The sequence below is a fragment of the Bos indicus genome, chromosome 17 (genome assembly GCF_029378745.1).
Source record: "Bos indicus isolate NIAB-ARS_2022 breed Sahiwal x Tharparkar chromosome 17, NIAB-ARS_B.indTharparkar_mat_pri_1.0, whole genome shotgun sequence".
NCBI lineage: Eukaryota > Metazoa > Chordata > Mammalia > Artiodactyla > Bovidae > Bos > Bos indicus.
The window spans coordinates 50517823-50538880 of record NC_091776.1 but is presented as its reverse complement, the minus strand read 5'-3'; the positions used below and the strand labels follow the sequence as shown (position 1 = coordinate 50538880).

The window sequence follows — 21058 nt, the reverse complement described above, 5'->3', positions numbered from 1 at the left end:
GAGCTTCACTCTGCTTTGCTATGCAAGCCGCTCCTTTTGAAGCACTTATCTCTTTTCCCGTTGATTTCCCCTTCTTCACTTGTGAACCGTCAGTAAGTATCTCTTGAAAGGGGGTGGATCCTTTGCTGGATCCTTTTTCTCAGTAGCTTGGTTGGCATTTGTCAATCCTCCATATTCCAAGGTTGGCATTTACACTTTGCAATAGATTTGCATCGCACTGGCATTGTATTTATAGCTGACAATCAGCAGGGTCCGAGCCCACTTCCCAAAAGACAGAAGATGCTCAGTTGGTGCCACTGTCATTCAAACGCAAAGTGAGGGTGGGGATTGGTTTCCTGAAGGCTCTGTTCATCTAACAGTTTCTTAGCTTGCCGTGTTATTTTTGTCTATGTAATCACGTAACTTGGAGAACACAGATAACAAATAGTTATATGATGAAGACCCTATGGAAATATAATTATAAGTTTCTTTTGGTGAATGTCAGGAAATAGTTGTATACATGAACCAGAGGTGATCCCTGTAGGTTGGTCCTTGTCTTGTTTATTTCTTCACAGTAGACTAGGACCTGTTAGCTTAAAGAGTCAAACTCAATTTTTTACACATCTAGTTGTTTTAAATATACTGGAAATAAGCATGTTATATTAGACATTTGGAGCTCTCTTGCTTTGCATGCCCTGCAGAACGGTTCCCAACGTCTGTTAGCGATAGACCTTGTAGCTTTAAGACTCCAAGCTGCAGTGGTGCTTGGAGCTGTTTGACCTGGAGGTTTCCCACCGTTCGGCTCAGTGACATGGAAGTTCCCTCTCTGATTCTCCTCTCCCTGGGGCTCCCTGCCCTCCTTCCCTTCTGGCTAGTGGCCCCCATATAGTTTGGAGGATCTTAGGCTGTGAGGGAGAAGGAAATGGCAACCCACTCCAGCGTTCTTGCCTGGAGAATTCCAGGGACAGGGGAGCCTGGTGGGCTGCCGTCTATGGGGTCGCACAGAGTCGGACACGACTGAAGCAACTTAGCAGCAGCCATAGCAGTAGGCTGTGAGGGACTCCTACAGTAACACGCAAACCTATCGAATCTGTGCCCAGGTAAGGCTTTTGCGCGCCACTGCCACCTTGTGGTCGTATCTTTCCCTTGATCAGCCCCCAAATCCCTCAGACTCATCACAGTGCTGAGACCATTAATCGTTGTCACAAGGCTTAGATTATTGTAGTTTTTAAATAACAAGAGTCAAGAATATCACTAAGCCTAAAAATATTTCTCTAAAACAAACTTAATGAATATTCAAGGCATGGATTTTTCTGGGCTTAGATTGTTGTAACAAATAGGATCTAAAATTGGGAAAGGTTTGGACTGAGAACTAGGATTTAGGGACAATTTTATAACTTCCATGTAGGAGAGAGGCAGAACCTCAATAATTTAGCTTCAGGTTTGTGTTTTTGATTCCCACCGTCCATTTTTTTCTGTTGTAGCTCGAATTTCCTTTTGGCAGCCACTCCCCGCTAACCCCTCCCTGTGGTTCAGATGGGGTTAATTTTGCCTAGTGCAGGATGGTCACTGATGGGCCACACCACTGAGCATTGTGCTTTCCCCCACCTCGGCCTCAGTTATAGGTCCAAGGTTGAATACTCAGTCAAGTTCAACCATTGAAAACCTGGCTCCAGGATTTTGTTCTGGAGTCAAGAACAAAATCTTGAGAGAGTCTTACCTTTCCTTGGTTGATGAGGATGCGAGATCTGGAGCTATTGCACCCACACTGTGACCAATAGAGGAGAGCCTGTCACTGCACAAAACCCACACATGTGAGAGCTGAGCAGAGTCAAGTGCTAGGGAACTGGGGGCATCATGTAAACCTGGCCCTACTTCTAGACATTTAAGTAAATATGAACCAGAAGTGGATTATTTCTTTGGTCAACTACAATCACAGGAAATTTCAGAGAATTTGTCAGGTGTGCACTGATGTTCTTGTAACCCAAAGTATCAAAGGTTGAATGTTCTTTACAGTAACCTTTATATATATATATATATATATATATATATATATATATATATATAAGAATTTTCTGTGGCAAATGGAGAGTTTGCCCCATCTTGGGATATGAGAGGAATTTCCTGCCAAAGAAAAAGACTAAGATGAGAGAAATCATATTTGGAGAGGAGGTGGTTGGGGTCCTGCATGAAGACTTAGAGCAGTTTCACAGGACATCTCATAGGGAGGGGACCTGATGCCTAAGTGTATGATCTCTGGAGAGTATGCAGTAGTTCATGGTGAGAAAAATCCTAATGGTAACACTGATCCGTTTCTTTGTCCCAGGTGTTTTTCTGAGCACTTTATATTCAGTGATTCACTTAACCTTCATAATAACAACATTATAGGTAGACATTCTTATCACACACATTTTGTAGATGAGGAAACCAACTCACAGATGTTCAGTGATTTATCCAAACTCTTAAAACTGGTTTGTTGCCATCATCACTAACTCCATCATCTCCCTGACCTTTGTCTCTGGGAGCATCCAGCTTTCCTAGGCAGGCAGGAATGCCTGGTATTTCACAACCATCCAAAGCAAAGATAATTAGACTATATTTCTCTTGGGGAAGGATTTCCCTGGTGGCTCAGATGGTAAAGCCTCTGCCTACAATGCGGGAGACCCGGGTTCAATCCCTGGGTCGGGAAGATCCCCTGGAGAAGGAAATGGCACCCCACTCCAGTACTCTTGCCTGGAGAATCCCATGGACGGAGGAGCCTGGCAGGCTACAGTCCATGGGGTCGCACAGAGTTGGACATGACTGATTGACTTCATTTTCACTTCTCTTGGGGAAGAGTCAGGGGAAAGGAAAATTAGGGATTTTGGGATTAACATATACACATTGCTGTATTTAAAATGGATATCCAACAAGGACCTACTGTATAGCACAGGGAGCTCTGCTCCATATTATGTAACAACCTAAATTGGAAAATAATTGGAAAAGGCATACATACATGTATATGTATAAGTGAATCTCCTTGCTGTATGCCTGAAACTAACACAGCACTGTTAACCAACTATATTCCAATATAAAATAAAAAAAATTAAAAAGAATATACTGCTCTTTATTTTGTAAGTTTGTTTTATTAATGTGTCAGCGTCTGTTTACCCAGGCAACTGAGTTTCTTAATTTCCTCCTTTACTCACAGAAAGTAATATAATGTAATATATCCATGTATGTAGCACTTCCTCTATGCCAGCACTTTATATTGTATTATCTCTCTGCCTGTGTATCAGTGTTATGACATGGTCACTGTATTCATTTCCTAGGGCTGCCCCAACAAGCTGGGGGGCTTGAAACAATGCATGTATGCTATCTCACAGCTTAGGAGGCTGGAGGTCCGCAATCAAGGTGTCAGGAGTGTTGGTTCCCTCTGGAGGCTCTTAAGGAGAATCCATTCCCTGCCTCTCTCCTGGCTTCTGGTGGGTTGCCCACCATTCCTGGTTTTGTTGGCTTGTGGACAGATCACTCCAATCTCTCCCCTTGTCTTCAGATTGCCTTCTTTCCTGTATCTCTGTCTTCTCCTTTTTTTTCTCTTATAAAGACACCACTCATTGGTTCAGGCCCATCCTAAATCCAGGAGGGTGTCTTCTTGAGATCCTTTAACTAATTATATCAGTGAAGATGCTATTTTCAGATCAGGTCACATTTTGAGGTTCTGGGTGGACCTGAACGTTTGAGGGACCCTATTCAACCCACAACACCCATCCTTACTTTTTCCTCTCTTGAGAGAGGAGGAGCCTCAGCATGGCAGACAAAGTGAACAGCGGGGCTAGGACCCAACCTGGATTGCCTGGAGTGAACACTGGCTCTCGTGTCTCAGGTGTAGCTGCCAGAGGGGCAGACTGGATCCTGCTTCCATGATGGAATCGGCTTTCGATGTCAGTCCTTTTCTGTAGTCTTTCGGTGTCACAGATTTTCATTTGTGAACCTGAAATAACAATCCGCGTTCATAGTGCTCCTAGGAGATGAAACGTTCAGACAGGTGAAGCACAAGACACTTTAGGTAAAGCTCCTGGAAAAGGGTCTGACCCATGGGCGTGGCCTCAGGAAATCCTAGTTATTACAATTCAACAAAATTTCTGAGCAGTGTCAGGGTGCGTGCAGCTCCTAGTATTGTGCCTCCATCGGTATTTGGAGAGGAGGACAGTTTAAACAGGAAGACAGTATTGTCCGTAGACCATTTTGACTTCAAAGTTGCAGCCATTCATGCTTTTGAATGATCATTGGTTCAGTTTCCTCGTAAGCACTTTACTTGTTGTGAGTTGTTTGGTTAACTCTAACATTAGTAAGTGTGCTTTTCTAAATATTTTGGCTGGTGAGTTTCCAGTAACCAGAATGTATGCATCTTTTGTTGTCCAAATATTAATCTTCTTTATCTCCTAGGGCTAAGGCAGAATATGGCATTTCTCTATGCTGCCCACACCCACATAAATTTGCCTGTCTTGTGACAGCTCAAGTTCCTTGAATGGGAGAGTAAGTCCTACCCTCACACGTGGTATAGGAATTACATGCATTAATGATGAAAGGTATCAGACAGCTCAGCATATGGAAGGTGCCCAAGATATTTTGACATTTGTTAGTAAGTCTTTTTCTACAGTATGATGGGTCAGGTGGTAGATGAGCCGTTCCCTGGTCTGTACCAAAACCATTGAATACTCACTGGTCTGGACTAAGCTTTGTCCATCTTTGTATTTCCTGGTGCTTCATATATAGCAACAGGATCTCAAGACAGTCTCCTCAATATTAGAGGACTAGGTGGATAATCTGTGGTAGAAAATTGTTTCATGGCATTGATGATCTCAGAGTTCTCATTGCATGCCTTCCCAAGCAGACAGAGAGATTTGACTTACCCACAACCACAACTAGAGACACTCACTGAGGCTTTGATGTGCAGAGCTTGGTCATGCAGACATGGTTGAATGCCTAGTTGGTTGACCTTAGTCTCTAATCCCTCCAGAGGTTCAAGTTGATACCATACGACCCAGGGCTCCCAGGTAAACAAAGATACTCTAATCAGGTAGAACACCACAAGGGCTTAATGGTCACCTCCTAAGAGTTGAGGGTAAAGACTCATCTTTGGGCAAAGTTCATCTTTACTACACATCCACTGTGTGGACAACCAAACCATTAAAGTGGATGGCTTAAATACAAGACAGAAACACTTAGATGTGCTCACCGGGCAAGTTTTCTTCTGCCCTACAAGGTGGCAGATGCTGTGTGCTGGAGAGACCTAGAAGAATGAGATGGGGAGGCTGTGGGTCTCTGCCCTCTCTTGTCTCTGCTGGGTGGAGTCTGGCCTGCAGTCCAGGTGTCTTTCTTGCTTGTCCATAGCTGCTGGATTGTCACCTGTCATTGGTCCAACAGGGAGGAATGCTCATCTGGACTCCGAGGCTCTTCCCCATCATAGACAAGGTCAAAGTCTCAGGTTACACTGTGTCCTGGACACCTCGAGGGGTGGTGGAGGTTTGGGGGAAAAGCCCCTAGGTGTGTCCAGGGTGGCAATGTTCTAACTCATCTTGGGAACTCCCATTGAGCTTGGACAGTGGAGAAGTCACATCCAAGGGTGAAAGTTTTCCATAGCCTTGACTTGCATTCCTGTGACCAACATGAAGTCTGCTTGGTTTGTTTGGAACTTTATACTGAATGATTGAAAGTGAAAGTGTTAGTCACTCAGTCGTGTCCAACTCTTTGCGACCCCATGGACTGTAGCTCGCCAGGCTCCTCTGTCCATGGAATTCTCCAGGCAGGAATACTGGAGTGGGGTTGTCATTCTCTTCTCCGGGGGATCTTGCTGACCCAGGGATTGAACCTGGGTCTTCTGCATTGCAGGCAGATTCTTTACCAAATGAATGATTATGAGTGTACGTAAGAGTCCACATGGAACAAACAGAAAACTACATATGCGTGAGCACAGCTGGGTGCATTCTTACAACCTGTAGTGCAGTCAGCACCCAAAGAAGAGACAAACATTGTAGGTGCTCCAGAAGCCCCCCGGGGGAGCCCGTCCAGCTGTTGGCTCCAAAGGGTAACAGATGCTAACTTCAGCCTCACAGATGAGTTTAACTGTTTCAAAATTTCTATAAATGGGATTATACAGTGTGTGCTTTTTGACACCTGGCATCTGCCACTCAACCTCCAAATATAGGAGGTTCATCCATGTAGTTTTTAAAAAATTGATTTAAATTTGTTTTAATAAATATTAAATTGATATCTGTTTGGAGATGTCAGTTAGTATACACAGATTTATTCCTAAATTGTTCTCTCCACTGTTTTATTTTTACTTTTGATTGGGGTATAGTTGGTTTGTGGAATCTAAAAAAAAGGCTACAAATGAATGTATCTACAAAACAGAAATACAGATGTCAAAAATAAACTTATGGTTACAAGGGAGTAAAAGGTGGGGGAGATAAATTGGAAGACATACACATGTGTGCTAAGTCCCTTCAGTTGTGTCTGACTCCTTGCGACCCTATGAACTGTTGCCCTCCAGACCCCTCTGCCCATGGGATTCTCCAGGCCAGAATACTGGAGTGGGTTGCCATACCTTCCTCCAGGGGATCTTCCTGACCCAGGGATCAAACCCATGTCTCTTACGTTCCCTGCATTGGCAGGCAGGTTCTTTACCACTAGCGCCACCTAAGAAGCCCTAGCACATACTCACTACTGTATATAAAATAGATAACTAATAAGGACCTACAGTATGGCACAGGGAGCTGTACTCAGTACTCTGTAATGACATATATTGGAAAAGAATCTGATAAAAGGGGGGATATATGTATAACTGATTCACTTTGCTGTACATTTGAAACTAACTCAGCATCCAGTTTCGTGTGGTACTACACTGTTTATTCTTGGTATTTCTGTCTTATTCCATTGGGTGACTGTACATTTTATTAGTTCTGCTTTTGATGGACAATGCAGGCCGTTTCCCTACTGGGTTTCATATGACAGTGCTGCCGTGACCTTCCTTGTGCAGGTCTTTTGGGGAAACAAACGCCTGCATTTCTGTTGCTCATATGCCTACGAGTGAACATGCTGGGCTGTAGGGTCTACAGAAAGTCCTGGAGCACATAAGGAGGTGCCCTTGACAGTGGTGGGTGAGAAATGCCCAGTGAGACTCTGGCATTCTTTCCCACAGAACCTCTGCAGCTGGCACAGCCCCTGCAGCCTCTCAGACCCTTCTACTTCATGAGAACCCTTCCTCATCCACCCCCAGGGAAGAACCGGCCCCCAGATCCTATCCATGCCTGGCACACACGTCTGTTTTGTCTCCATCCTGCAGGGCCCCCGAAGAAGAAGGTGATCTGGTTCCTAACACACCGATCAAACAGAAAATTAACACATGTGGCAGAACGCTGCAGCTCCTACTTCGGGGCACTTGTAAAGATAACAAGACGCTTAGTTTTTGAAGGAAAGCCATTTACTGGCACTCTTTCTTGCATCTCCCAGAGGAAAGGGGAGATCGGTTCTAGCTCCCTGTTTTTACTCTCTGTTTTGAACTAAGATGGTCATATATATTTTTTTTTCTACCTGACAGAATTAAGGCAGCAGCTGGTGTGAAAATAACTGCAGTGAGAGTCAGCAGCGAGGACCAGTGGGCAGTCCAGGAAGAGATAGATAACGACAGCGTTCAGACCACAGCCACCCTCACGTGCGTGGGCCATCACCCGGATACACAGAGCAGGTAAGCCCTGGGATCCTCAAGGTACCTCGGCAGCCGTTTGTTGGGGATGGCTGCGGACGCTGATAGCAAAATAATGTGTGTATAAATAAAGCAATGCCTCTGCATTTAATGGGCGATGTGTTCTTTTGAGCTCATCAGCGCAGCTCCGTCCTGCAGCTTCTGAATGGCTCCATTATGGGATGTGATGCTGGCTGAAGGCTTTATCCTTTATGCTCTTTCTACATCAATGACCTGATTAGGTTGGCAATCTCAAAAATTACCTGCACTCACATCTGTCATGGTGCAGGGTTTGATAACCATTATTTTTAAATTTTATTATTGTTATTGTTGGCAGCGAAGAACTGAAGAATGAAATGGGTAAAATAGAAATGATTTAAGAGGCAAGGGGGAAAAGTACTTTTTTAATGAGCAAATGTAGGGTGGCTCTAAGCTGTCTAGTAATTGTTTCTTAGTGCTTAAATGTGGTTGTTTTGCAGATATCACACCTGGGTGTTGGCATATGGGCTAAGAATGTGAAGTTAGGTCAACTTCACATCGTTGGTGGATCTTCTCCAGCTCGGATACCACCCTTGGGTTTTATGGTGCTGAGCTCACCTGGGAGACAGAGGGAGGTCATTGCTAATAATATTGCATCCAGGCTCCCAACAGGCAGAATGAGCTCAGGCCTGTTGCAATAGCCTTTTTTATGATCTCTTTGCCTGTCTTCTCTTCCCTTTTGACTGACCAATGCTGGCTATGCCATACTCCCGTTTTTGTTTTTTTTTTAAATATTTATCTATTTTTGGCTGGATTATTTTGGCTTAGTTGCAGCCTGAGGGCTTCTCTCTAATTGTGGTGCACAGACTCAGTAGTTGCGATGTGCAGACTTAGTTGCCCTGCAGCATGTGGGATCTTAGTTCTCTGACCAGGTATTGAACCTGAGTCCCCTCCATTGCAAGGTGGATTCTGAACCACTGGACCACCAGGGAAGTCTTCCTACCGGTTTTAAAGCCATTAATAGGTCCGCCTTCAGCCAGGATGAGACTCAACTTCTCAGGTTGGCAATGAGCCCCTTTCTGATCTCTTACTTACCACCTTCTAGCATCATAACCTGTTTTCTTTATGTTCTTGTTTTTGGCTTTTTGGCTATACCGTGGGGCATGTGGGATCTTAGTTTCCTAACCAGGGATTGAACCCACGTGCCTTGCAGTGGAAGTGCAGAGTCTTAACCACAGGAGTGCCAGAGAAGTCTCTCTTTTCTTGTTTTTAAATGCTATGAGGTCCATGATATTGGGCACTGAAGGAGCACTTGGTGAATAAATGAGGGGGTTAGTGGTGGGAGCATGAGAAATGGAGAGATTGGGTGGAATTTGCCTTTTCCAATGGATCTCTAGGCTGAGTGCTGTCTCATCTTGGGTGACCTCAGCCAACATCAGCTAGAACTCTGTTCTGACTGCTTTTGAAGATTTCTTTCAAAAGGAAAGAGAAACTCAGGTTGAGTGACCAAAAAGCCTTCTATTAGGGGTATTGATCAGGGAATCTGGGTGCCTCTCACTCCCAAATCAACATTCTGGATATTGTCCTTTACATCCCTTGACAGAACTTCAGTCTGAGACCTCAGTTAACCCGTGATTTCCCTGGAAATCTCTACTTGCTATCTGAACACCCCCGAATCCTGCGCTGATACATGAAGAGAGCTTATGATTTACATATTTGGGCTCAGTTGCAAGTGCTAGAATTGCCACCTAAAATGGCTGCTATGGTAGGATTTTGTGATCTCATGTGACGAGATATTTGGAGGTGGCTGTTTCCGTGGTTGGTTCATCTGGCAGCACGGTTGTGCCACCGGGTGTGCGCTCTGTCTTTCCACTCTATCGTGCCCAGTTTGTTGGCTGTCCTTCTCCAGCTGGTTTTCTCATGGCTGCAAGATGGCTGCAGCAGTTCCAGACATCACAGACTTATCTAGTTGTATACAAAGACTGGAAGGGAGGGGGGCTTCTCCTCCTGTATCTTTTTTTTTTTTTTTTTGCCGGGAGAGAAGACCTTTCCAACTGGAAAGACAACTTTCCCTTCAAGTCTTCCTTTTAGATATCATCAGTAAGCAGTGGGTTCCATGCCCTTGCTCAAGAATTAGCACAGTCTGGGAAAGTGAATATTTGCTGTTATTTTCAGGCTTTGTACTGGGAGAAGGTCTTTGCTATCAGGGAAGAAGCGTGGTCAACTAGCAGTGTTTGGCACACTCTTTAAAAGTGGGACCTGTCAAGGATTGTGGTTTGATTTCTGCTTTGACTCTACTGGATTCCTCTTTATTGCTTCTTCTTTATTGCTGAGGTGTTTATCAGGTAGGCTTTGACTGATGCCCTTAGCTACTGCATGAATGAAGTCCAAGCAAAAAGGGCTCCTAGGAGCACGTGGAAAAGTTCAAGACGGGGACCGGCACCAAGAGTGTCTGGATGCAGTATCCCTAACAACCTTTCTCCTTGTCTTTCCTCTGGGTTGCTATCATCTCCAGCAGGCTCTCCCTCCTGGTGGCAAGTTGACCATCAGCAGCTCCCAACATCCATCCTGCTGGCTTGGTCTCTTCAGGGAGAACATGCTCTGTCCCATGGTGTCCAGCAAGTCTTGGGGCTGCTCATCACTGGCTCTGCTTGGAGTAACGTGGATCTTGTACTCACCCTGAACCAATCTCTGCAGCCAATTGTAAAAGTAGGGGATGGCTGGGCCCACCCAAATGACTTGGACTTCAAGTATGAGAGAGGGTTCTTGGGGCAAAACAGGAGGGTAGAAACAAGAAGTAGACCCTCCTGCTGTGCTGGAGCAGCCCCAGTGGGCTGCCTGGACGTGCACCCTCAGAAATTACTGTGTGGGTCTCAAATGGCCTTCTCCATGGTTTACACACATGGAATTGATTTGGTTGAAACACTGGACTGATCAAGAGCTGAGGTTTTAAATTGAAGGACAAGCACAGGCTGTGGTTATCACTTTTGGTTTTGAGAGAATCAATTCTGCACTCTCTTTAGAAGAGATTTATAAAGTTACAAGAGAAAAAAAGCCCTTACATAACCAGAGTTACATAATTATCAGGCATTCTGGCGTCCTCTTCTTCTCTTTCTTCACTTTCTGTTTTTGACCTCCCCGGGGATGTTAGAAGGACAAGGACTGTTGCTTTGGCATGACAATTTATGCTTATTTAATATCCTTCTAAAATCCATTCCATAATCTAAATAAATAATTGCTTCTTTTTATCCTTTTTTTTTTTTGTTGAATTGTGAGATCAAATGAGGTGTGAAATACAAGCTCATGGACCGTGTTTGCCGGGCTAGCAAAGTGAGTCTATGAATATATCCCTAAACGAAACATCCCACTGAAAGCTGCAATCTCTGAATTGTGACAACCTTGGGCGGAATAGGGTTTTTAACAGAATATAATGCACATACTGCCTGAAGTTCTGTGATAAGAATTAAAAATGTGTCATATGGGAAGATTCGATGGGCTCGATGAGGAAGACAGTAAAGGTCTTCATTTAAAATGTTTTAATGAATACTCATTGTGAGGAAATGTGAATAATAAAGATGAAAACCACAAGATAAACAGTTGCATTGCCCAAAGAGGAGAAAAGAGGTTAGAAAAATAAGCAAATTTGAAAGTGTTCAAACAGATGAAGCAAACCCAAGGGAAAGAAAAGCTGGATGAAGTGGACTCGAATGGAGACAATGTGCAACCAGCTAGGTTGAGGTGAGATTGTTCCTTCAATGGTTTCCATCAGACTGTTGGGACCCAAACATTGGAGAAAATAGGCTGCCACTTTTTGTATGGTCAGAAACCACATTGCAGAACTCATCTCCTCTGAAAGTTGGGACAGAGACAAGTTCTTGGGAGTGCACCATGGAAACAGGAGTCTCCGTAGGAAAGAAAAGCCAAACCCTAAAATAGATTTCTTGAAAGAAATAGACACACCTCACATGACTATAACCCAGTTGAAAGAGAAATCGACCTCAAAGGTAAATGTTTACCATGAAGTGTTACCATGTTTTAACATCTGGATCCAATATTTCAGGAGTTTTTCTTGACCTGCTCTAATCCAGAAATGATTATAACCAGTTGAGCAGAAGAAAGGATTATCCTTTTTACTAACTCAACTAACTCGTTGCTTTCATTGCTTGTTGTGAAACTGAACAGTGGAAACCTTAAGGAACAAACAGTGGTAAGAGGAAAAGTTATCTCTTATCACGTAAATGTCATGTGTCATTTTATGGCTCCATGGAACATGAACTGGGTTAAATCTTTTATTGTGCTTCAGTTCAGTTCAGTTCAGTTCAGTTGCTCAGTCCTGTCCAACTCTTTGCGACCCCATGAATCGCAGCACACCAGGCCTCCCTGTCCATCACCAACTCCTGGAGTTCACTCAGACTCACGTCCATCGAGTCAGTGATGCCATCCAGCCATCTCACCCTCTGTCGTCCCCTTCTCCTCCTGCCCCCAATCCCTCCCACCATCAGAGTCTTTTCCAATGAGTCAACTCTTCGCATGAGGTGGCCAAGTACTGGAGTTTCAGCTTTAGCATCATTCCTTCCAAAGAAATCCCAGGGCTGATCTCCTTCAGAATGGACTGGTTGGATCTCCTTGCAGTCTGTTATTCAAGTTGGAGAAGAAGGAGGAGGAGGAGGAGAAAGAGAGAAGGAGGGGAGGGGGGAATAGGAAGGAGAGGAAGAGGAAGAATGAAGAGGAGGAGGAAGAAGGGGAGGGGGAGGAGGGAAAAAGAGTACAGTGATGGTCACAGTTGCCTCGGTTTCTGAGTAGATTTTCCCACCAGATTTAGTTCATGTTGGTTACTTTCCTTCTGTAAAATATTTTACTGAAACGTAAACAACAGAACACATGGAACATTTTAAGTGTCTCTGAGGATAATTGTGTGTAGTTTTGTTGTCTGTTCTTTATTCATTTGAAAAAGTTCTTGAAAAACTACGTCATTCTCATTAGGTGCCCAGCACCACTGTAAGTCTTTGAGGGAACACACATGTTTAAAAATCAGAAATATTAGAGCCTTGGGAAGCTAAAAACTATTAAATTGAGATATAGTTTAAACGATTTCCCTAGGTCTCAGAACCAGTGAGTAGCCAATGCAGTTCGCACTTTGGGTCCCCACTCTTGTCCACGACCCTGGGCACTTCACAAGGCCTGGGGACGTACCCAGGCTGCACACACTCCTTCAGCTCTCTTGTCCCAAATGGACTGAAAACTCAGTAGAAAGCAGCACCCACAGCACTAGCAAGCCACCTGCAATGTGGAAGTATACACCATAGTGCATCGGAGGGTGGTCCCTCAATAGATGTTTCTACATCTGAATGCCCGGAACTTGTGAACTTGACCTTATTTGGAAAAAGGGTCTTTACAGAGGTAATTAAGGAATCTGAGATGAGGTCGTCATCTTGGAGTATCTGGGCAGGCCTTCAATCCAACGATGTGTCCTTCTAAGATCGACACACAGAGGAAAAGCTCATGTGAAGATGGAGGCAGATGTGAGAGGGATGTGGCCTCAAGTCAAGGAAGCCTGGGGCCACCAGGGGCTGGAGAAAGCAATGCATGGGTCCTCCCCCAGAGGCCCTGATGACAGCTTGGTTTTGGAGTTCTATCTTACAGAACTGTGATAGTTCCATTGCTTTGCTGCTGCTGCTGCTGCTGAGTCGCTACAGTCGTGTCCGACTCTGTGCGACCCCATAGACGGCAGCCCACCAGGCTCCGCTGTCCCTGGGATTCTCCAGGCAAGAACACTGGAGTGGGTTGCCATTTCCTTCTCCAATGCATGAAAGTGAAAAGTGAAAGTGAAGTCGCTCAGTCATGTCTGACTCTTCGCGACCCCATGGACTGCAGCCCACCGGGCTCCTCTGTCCATGGGATTTTCCAGGCAAGAGTACTGGAGTGGGGTGCCATTGCCTTCTCTATTGCTTTAGGCCATTACATTTGTGGTAATTTGTTGAAGCAGCCCTAGGAAACAAATACAGGGGTCTTAACGACTACTTGATGAATGAATCAATCAAGACGTGTCAGTCCTGGATGTGTATCTGAATAGCCTTGGAGTCTCTAAAAACACATGTTCTTAAACCTTAGCCCTAACTGGGTCACAGGCATTACTATTAAAACAAAAACAAAAACAAAAAGGCATGTGAACTCTTAGTTGCAGCGCGTGGAATCTAGCTCCCTGGCCAGAGATTGAACCCAGGTCCCCTGCATTGGAAGCATGGAGTGTTAGCCACCGGACCACTAGGGGAGTCCCAGAACCTGTAATTTTTAATGTAATATCTAAAAGCGGTATGGTATTCTATTGATATTATAGAAGTGTATTCTATTCATTTACCAAGTTTCATTTCTTTCCTCTTTAAAGCATTGCTGCTGGCCATTTTTGTTTTATTTTTCCCCCTTTTAAACATTCATTTTTTAAAAACACGAAGTTGTATATTCCTATAGGTAAGTCTTTGGGAGAGAAAGCTAGAAGTGAATGGGTAGGTTCAAAAGACATAACAGTGTTTCAAGTTTCTGAAGCTTTTGTGAAATTTTCCTGCCTGATCTATGTAAGTACGCCCAGCTCTCAATTCTTTTGCCAATGTTGGGCATTGCCTTAAAAAGAGAATTTGATAGTTGAAATATGGCTGTCTTCTTGTAGGCTTAATTTGCATTGACTGTTTCTGGTGAAATTTAACAATTTTTCTCATGTTTAACTGCACATGTTTTTCCCCACTTGTCGTCTTGAGTTTTTTAATTTTAGTTATTATGTTATGACTTTAGCAGCAATGTTGTTGGGTTTTGTGTTGTCGAATCTAGTCACCATTTTCTTTCAAGTCAAGTGCTCCCACTGGGAGGAGGGATGGTGTGGGGGTGAGCAGAACACTTAAAAGGCTTTGTTAAAGCCCACCCGTCAGCCTGGCTTCTGAAGTGTCAGAGAGAACCAGAACCGACTTTCCTCTGGTTAAAGAAAGAGACTGGTTGGAGAAAGACTTTATTCAGAAACATTTTCAGCAAGGGAAGAGAGACCCCAGGGTGGAATTGGGCTCCATTCCCAACGCAGTAAAGACAGCTGGGGATTTACAGCCAAGAAACAGTGGGCGTGGGGTCAGTAGATGGCAAACTGCTAGGAGACATTGACAGTAAGGGATTCTTAAGAGACTGACCAAACCAGGTTCTTGCTGAGGGCAGACCAGAGCGATCAAATGTCTAGCGTGGGCATGAGGAATTTGATTGGAGATGGAGGGTGATCAGATATCAAGGATAGGGTGGGATATTTCTAAACTGACTTAGGATTCTTGCTGTAATTAGGCTACACGGGTCGGGCAAGGATAAGTCCATGGTCCAGAGAAGGGAGGCTCAGAGATGCTGACTCAGGTTTAGTTAGGGAGAGTCTTTGTCAGTGATAGCAAGCAGAAGTGCCCCCTGCTGGCCTGTCAAAGACAGGTAGCATGAGTGGTAATTAAACCTTGGTTCTCTTAAGACATACCCGAGTTCAGTCCCTTGGTCAGAAAGATCTCCTGGAGAAGGATATGGCAACCCACTCCAGTACTCTTGCCTGGAAAATCCCATGGACGGAGGAGCCTGGTAGGCTACAGTCCATGGGGTCACAAAGAGTCGGACATGACTGAGCAACTTCACTTTCTCTTAAACCATAGAGAGTTTTTTTTTTTAATTGAAGTATAGTTGAATTGCAATATTGTATTAGTGTTAGATGTATAGCAAAGTGATTCATATATGTGTATGTGTATATATATTAAGATTGTTTACTATTATAGGTTATTACATGATATTGAATATAGTTCATCCTGCTATACAGTAAATCCTTATTGCTTTTCTATTTTACAGATATTAGTTTGTATTTGTTAATCTCAAACTCCTAGTTTATCCCTCTCTGCCCACGTTTCCCCTTTGGTCTGTTTTCTATGTCTGTGAATCTGTTTCTGTTTTGTGAATAAGTTCATCCCTGGCATATTTTAGATGCCATATATATGCTATGTCATATGACATTTTTCTTTCTCTGTCTCACTTCACTTAGCATGATAAACATGCATTCTTATTAACTAAGGTCCACAATATACATTAGGGTTCACTCTTCATATTGTAAGGGGACTTCCCAGATGGCACTAGTGGTAAAGAACCCGCCTGCCAATGCAGGAGACTTAAGAGACATGGGTTCAGTCCCTGGGTTGGGAAGATCCCCTGGAGGAGGGCACGGCAACCCACTCCAGTACTCTTGCCTGGAGAATCCCATGGACAGAGGAGCCTGGCGGGCTACAGTCCATAGCATCACAAAGAGTAGGACACGACTGAAGAGACAGCCCGCACTGTGTATTGTACATTCTCTGGATTTGGATAAATGAACAATGACAAGTATCCATCATTCTAGTATCACACAGAATAGTTTCATTACCAGAAAACGCCTTTGTGCTCTACCTATTCATCCTTCCCTTCCTCCCCCCAAACCCTGATAGCCACTGATTTTGCTCTTATCCTTCTAGTTTTTCCTTTTCCAGAATGTCATAAAGTTGAATAGCACAGAATGTAGACTTCTCAGGTTGACTTCTTTCACTGAGGAATATGCTTTTCAGGTTCCTCTATGTCTTTCTGTGGCTTGCTAGCTCCTTTCTTTTCAGAACTGAATGATATTCTGTTGTCTGAATGAACCACTGTTTATTTATCCATTTACCTACTGAAGGACATCTTGATTGCTTCCGAGTTCTGGCAACTGAGAATAAAGCTTCCATAAACATCTGTGTGTGTATTTTTTTTGTGGGCTTAAGTTTTCAGCTCCTTTGGGTAAACACCAAGGAGTGTGACTGCTGGATCTTATGGTAAGGGTACATCTGGTTTTGTATGAAACTGCCAAACTATCTTTGAAAGTGGCTGCACTGTTTTGCATCGCCACCAGCAATGAATAAGAACTCCTGTTGCTCTATATCCTCATGGGTATTTGGTTGTTAGTGCTTTGGATTTTACTCATAGAGGTGTGCAGTGGTTTCTCACTGTTTTAATTTGCAACTCCCTAAGAAGATATGATGTGGAACATCTTTTCATGTGCTTGCTTTCCTTTTGTATCTCTTCTTTGGTGAGGTGTCTAATCAGATCTGTAGCCCATTTTTAAAAAATTGGGCTGTTTTTTCTCCTTCTTGTGTGTTGAGAGTTCTTGGTATATCTTAGATACCAATTCTTTAACAGTTATGTGCTTTGTAAATATCTTCTCCTTCTCTGTGGCTTGTCTTCATTCTCTTAATCAAATATTCATTTTTCAGTAGTGATACCATGTAGGGAATAAGTTAATAGGTTTCAAAGTGGCTATATTTAAATGACTAAAGAAGTTTTCCTAATTCTCAGTATGCTGGCTTGGAACGGAAACATTAAAACATTTTTTAAATTAAAAAAAAAGTGTTTTTAGTCTGCAAGGCATGTGGGATCTTAGTTCCCCGACCAGGGATCAAACTCACACCCCTTGCTTTGGAAGTGCAGAGTCTTAACCACTGGAACACTAGGGATGTCCTAGAGTAGGAACTTTTATAGTTGGGTGTTCAGGTATGGTTGCTAAAAAAAATGTGTCTACTTTACGTCCCTGAGTCTTCCTGCTGACCAGGCTGGCATCACTGACTGAGGAATGTATTCCTGGTGGTATGCCGGCTCATTCCTAGAAATTCCCTGTGGCTGTCTCATGGCCTCTCTGACTGTGATCTCTCTCCACTAATCCATTCTGTTACCAGCTGCCAGAGTAATCTTAAAATACCGCTTTCATCACGACCTAGTGGCTCCCCATTGCCTGTCTCAGCAAGTCTAAACAATCGGCTTGACTTTTTACAGTCTTTTAGAAGCAAGGCTCTCTCTCCCACAAGATGCTGGGAACTCTGGTGCGAGAGACAGAGGCTAGGTCTGCAAACTCGGCCAGTAGGTGGCGCTCTGCACAGTTTTAGAACAAGTGCCCAAGTGCAGTAGAACAAAGAGGATTCAATGGAAGAAAAAGGCCTCTCAGAGGAAGTGACATTTGAATGGGCCCTTAAAGGATGAGTGGAAATTCAAATGTAAACATGTCTGGGAAGGCAGCTTATTAAACCATTCTTTATATGATACTAACACTGTATTGTATTCATTTTCAAGAATGTTTTTTTTAAAAAATTTTGTCCGAGTATTGTTGCTTTACAATGTTCTATTAGTTTCTACTGTACATCAAAGTGAATCAGCTATAGGTATACATACATCCCCTCTTTTTTGGATTTCCTTCCCATTTAGGTCACCACAGAGCACTGAGTAGAGTTTCCTGGTCTATACAGTCGATTCTCATTAGTTATTTATTTTATACATAGTAGCAATAGTATTTATACATCATTTCCAATCTCCCAGTTCATCCAAGTCCCTCCTTTTCCTCTTGGAATCCATATGTCTGTTCTGTTTGTATCTCTACTTCTGCTTTGCAAACAAGATCATCTATACTATTTTTCTAGATTCCACAAATATCTGTTAATATATGATATTTGTTTTTCTCTTCCTGACTTACTTCACTCTGTATGACCATCTCTAGATCCATCCAAATCTCTGCAAATGGCACAATTTCGTTCCTTTTGATGGCCGAGTAATATTCCATTGTATATAGGTACCCAGCAATCCCACTCCTGGGCATATACCTGGAGAATACCATAATTCAAAAAGATAGATGCACCCCAATGTTCATTGCAGCATTATTTACAATACATAGGACATGGAAGCAACCTAGATGTCCATCAACAGAGGAATGGATACATAATGTCCTTTAATGCAAAGTTTTATAGTGGTTGAATTGTCTGAGAATATGAAACATCTGTGGAGGATAGACCTGGCTGGGGCCACTTTGAATAATCCTGGAGAGGTGCCAATTTAGGAGGAGTTCTCAGGGGTATTGGAAGCAAATTCTATTAAATGCAACACTTACTGAGCTCCTACTGTGTGCTAGGTTCTATGCTGTATATTATCTCCATGAATTATCAAAATATCTCCTTGAAGAAAGTAGCACGACTAACCGCACTTACAGATGGAAAGAGTGAGGCTCAGAGATCTTAAGGGTCCACAGTCACAGAGCTAGGACTGGCAGAGCTGGGATATGAACCCAGACGTCAAGATCCTAGAACAGTGCCGGCCACATAGTAGGCACTCTGCAAATATATGCCAGATCATTCTAAGCCCAAGACTCCTAAGAGGGAGGTGCTGAAGAGAAATTCTGCCAAAGGTCAACAGTTGGGCGGGATTTTGGTGGCCTCCGCAAATCCCTAATGTAAGCGATGCTGTTCGAGGCTGCAGGAAGCTCAGCCTTGATTACTGCAGTGTCAGCTTCATACATGGTAGGTCCATTGTGAAACAGAGATCGAGAATAGAGTTTCTCTCAGACACTCAAGTATCATTGAAGTTTAGACGTGCCCTTTCTTACTGAGTGCAAAGTTTATTTCTGCTGTGGGATTTGACTTCTGTAGTTCCCTGATGCAGGCAGAGATTGAGTCAGAGGAAATGGGAGGCTTTCTTTCCAAAGGTCTGCCCACATGGTGATCTGAGATCAGAGCCTTTGCACCAAATTTCTGACAGGCAGTTGATGAAATTAACCGAGGGAAACCTGCAAAGTTCATGCTCTTGGAAATGACTCTTTGTTTGACTTTTCAGGCTGGTATTTGTTAGAAACCCCAGCTGCTCCATTAAATCATTTTTTATGTCTTTATTGTGATATATTTATTTACTTATTTTGACATATTTATTATGATGACATTACAGATGTCATTGACCAAACTGACCTTTGGAACCAGGAATCCTTCCTCAGATCTGGTGCAGGTCTTTGATAAAAGCAGTCAAATGAACCTTCAAGTGCTTCCCCGACTCCCTCATTGTTTCCTGGAGAAAATACTCTGTGATTCGAAAATATTCATTTAACACTGTCTCAACCAAGCATCAATTCCTTTATACCTACAGAAAAGGTAGTATGCCTGGTTTCCTTTCCTTTCCTGTATAAGAAGAAACCTCTGTGTCTTTTTTTCCCTCTGTTTTTTTGGTCATGAGGCATGTGGGCTCGTAGTTCCCTGACCAGGGGTTGCAGCCATGTCCCCGGCAGTGGAAGAGTGTCATTGGGACCACTGGACCACCCGGGAAGTCCTAGAAACCTTTTATTTTGTTTATTTATTTTTAAATTTTATTTTATTTTATTTTTAAACTTTACACCATTGTATTGGTTTTGCCAAATATCGAAATGAATCCGCCACAGGTATACATGTGTTCCCCATCCTGAACCCTTCTCCCTCCTTCCTCTCCGTAGAAACCTTTTAAAAGGATGTTTGATTTGGTTTTATCCAGCCCCATAGCCAGTGTCCTCTGTTGCTTTCCATGGGTACAGGTGCAACGTGGCTCCATATTCTGTCATCTGTATCTGCACGTAACTACTTAAGGCCGCTTGACGCTACATGCAGGAGGGACGTGCAGCCTCCCACTCAGGAATACGTTCCTCTGTCTTACCAGATGGTCCACCTTTTTTATTGGTAGACTTTCTTTTTTCTTTTTTCTTGTTTTTATTTTTGTTAGCTTTTTACTTTTTACTTTACATTCTATGTTTTGGATCAGTTTTAAATTTACAGAAAAATTGAGCTGATAGTAAAGAAGCTTCCTGTAGAAACTCCCCACCCTCTCCACACTCAGTTTCTTCTGTTATTAACACCTGGCATTAGGATGTTACATTTGGTATATTTAACGAGCCAATATCGATATGCTATTATTGAGTTGGCCAAAAGGTTAGTTAGTGTTTTTCCATAACATCTTAAAGAAAAGTCTGAACCGACTTTTTGACCAACCCAATGTTAACAAAGCTCCATACTTATTTCAGATTTTTAAAGGTTTTCACCTAATGTCCTTTCTCTATCCTGGGATCCCACCAGGACACCACATCACATTTAGTCATCTCGTCTCCTCAGCCATGACAGTTTCTCAGACGGTCCTTGTACTTGTTGACCTTGATGGTGTTGGGAGGAGTGTTGATCAGATATTTTGTGGATGTCCCCCTATTGCAATTTGCCTGGTTTCTCCACCTCATGGTTAGACTGGGATTATAAGTTTTGGGAGGCAGACTATAGAGGTGAAGTTTCAGTTTCATCACATCATACTGAGAGTACCCATGACCAACATCCTTCATCACTGTTGATATTGGTCACCTTGGTCACCGGTTGCAGCCAGTATTTGCTAGGTTTCTCTGCTGTGAAGCTACGCCATGCTCTTCTGTCTATACCGTCCTCTTTGGAAGAAGTTACAATGCAGCCCACACTTAAGGGTAGGAGTCATGGTCCCTTGCTGTGTCAGGGACTGTCTGCAAAATGTATTTGGAGTTCTTCTTGCTGCTACAGTTTT

The 21058-nt window shown here is 43.3% G+C and overlaps 1 protein-coding gene across 4 annotated transcripts in view; it reads left to right on the top strand.

Moving 5' to 3' along the window:
- Positions 1-21058, top strand: part of TMEM132B (transmembrane protein 132B) — a 381143-nt gene that overhangs the window by 203350 nt on the left and 156735 nt on the right. For all 4 annotated transcript variants that reach the window (XM_070769361.1, XM_070769364.1, XM_070769362.1 and 1 more), the window contains exon 3: positions 7562-7708. In XM_070769361.1, the coding sequence (XP_070625462.1) occupies positions 7562-7708 (147 nt within the window). The remainder of the gene's footprint in view (positions 1-7561; positions 7709-21058) is intronic.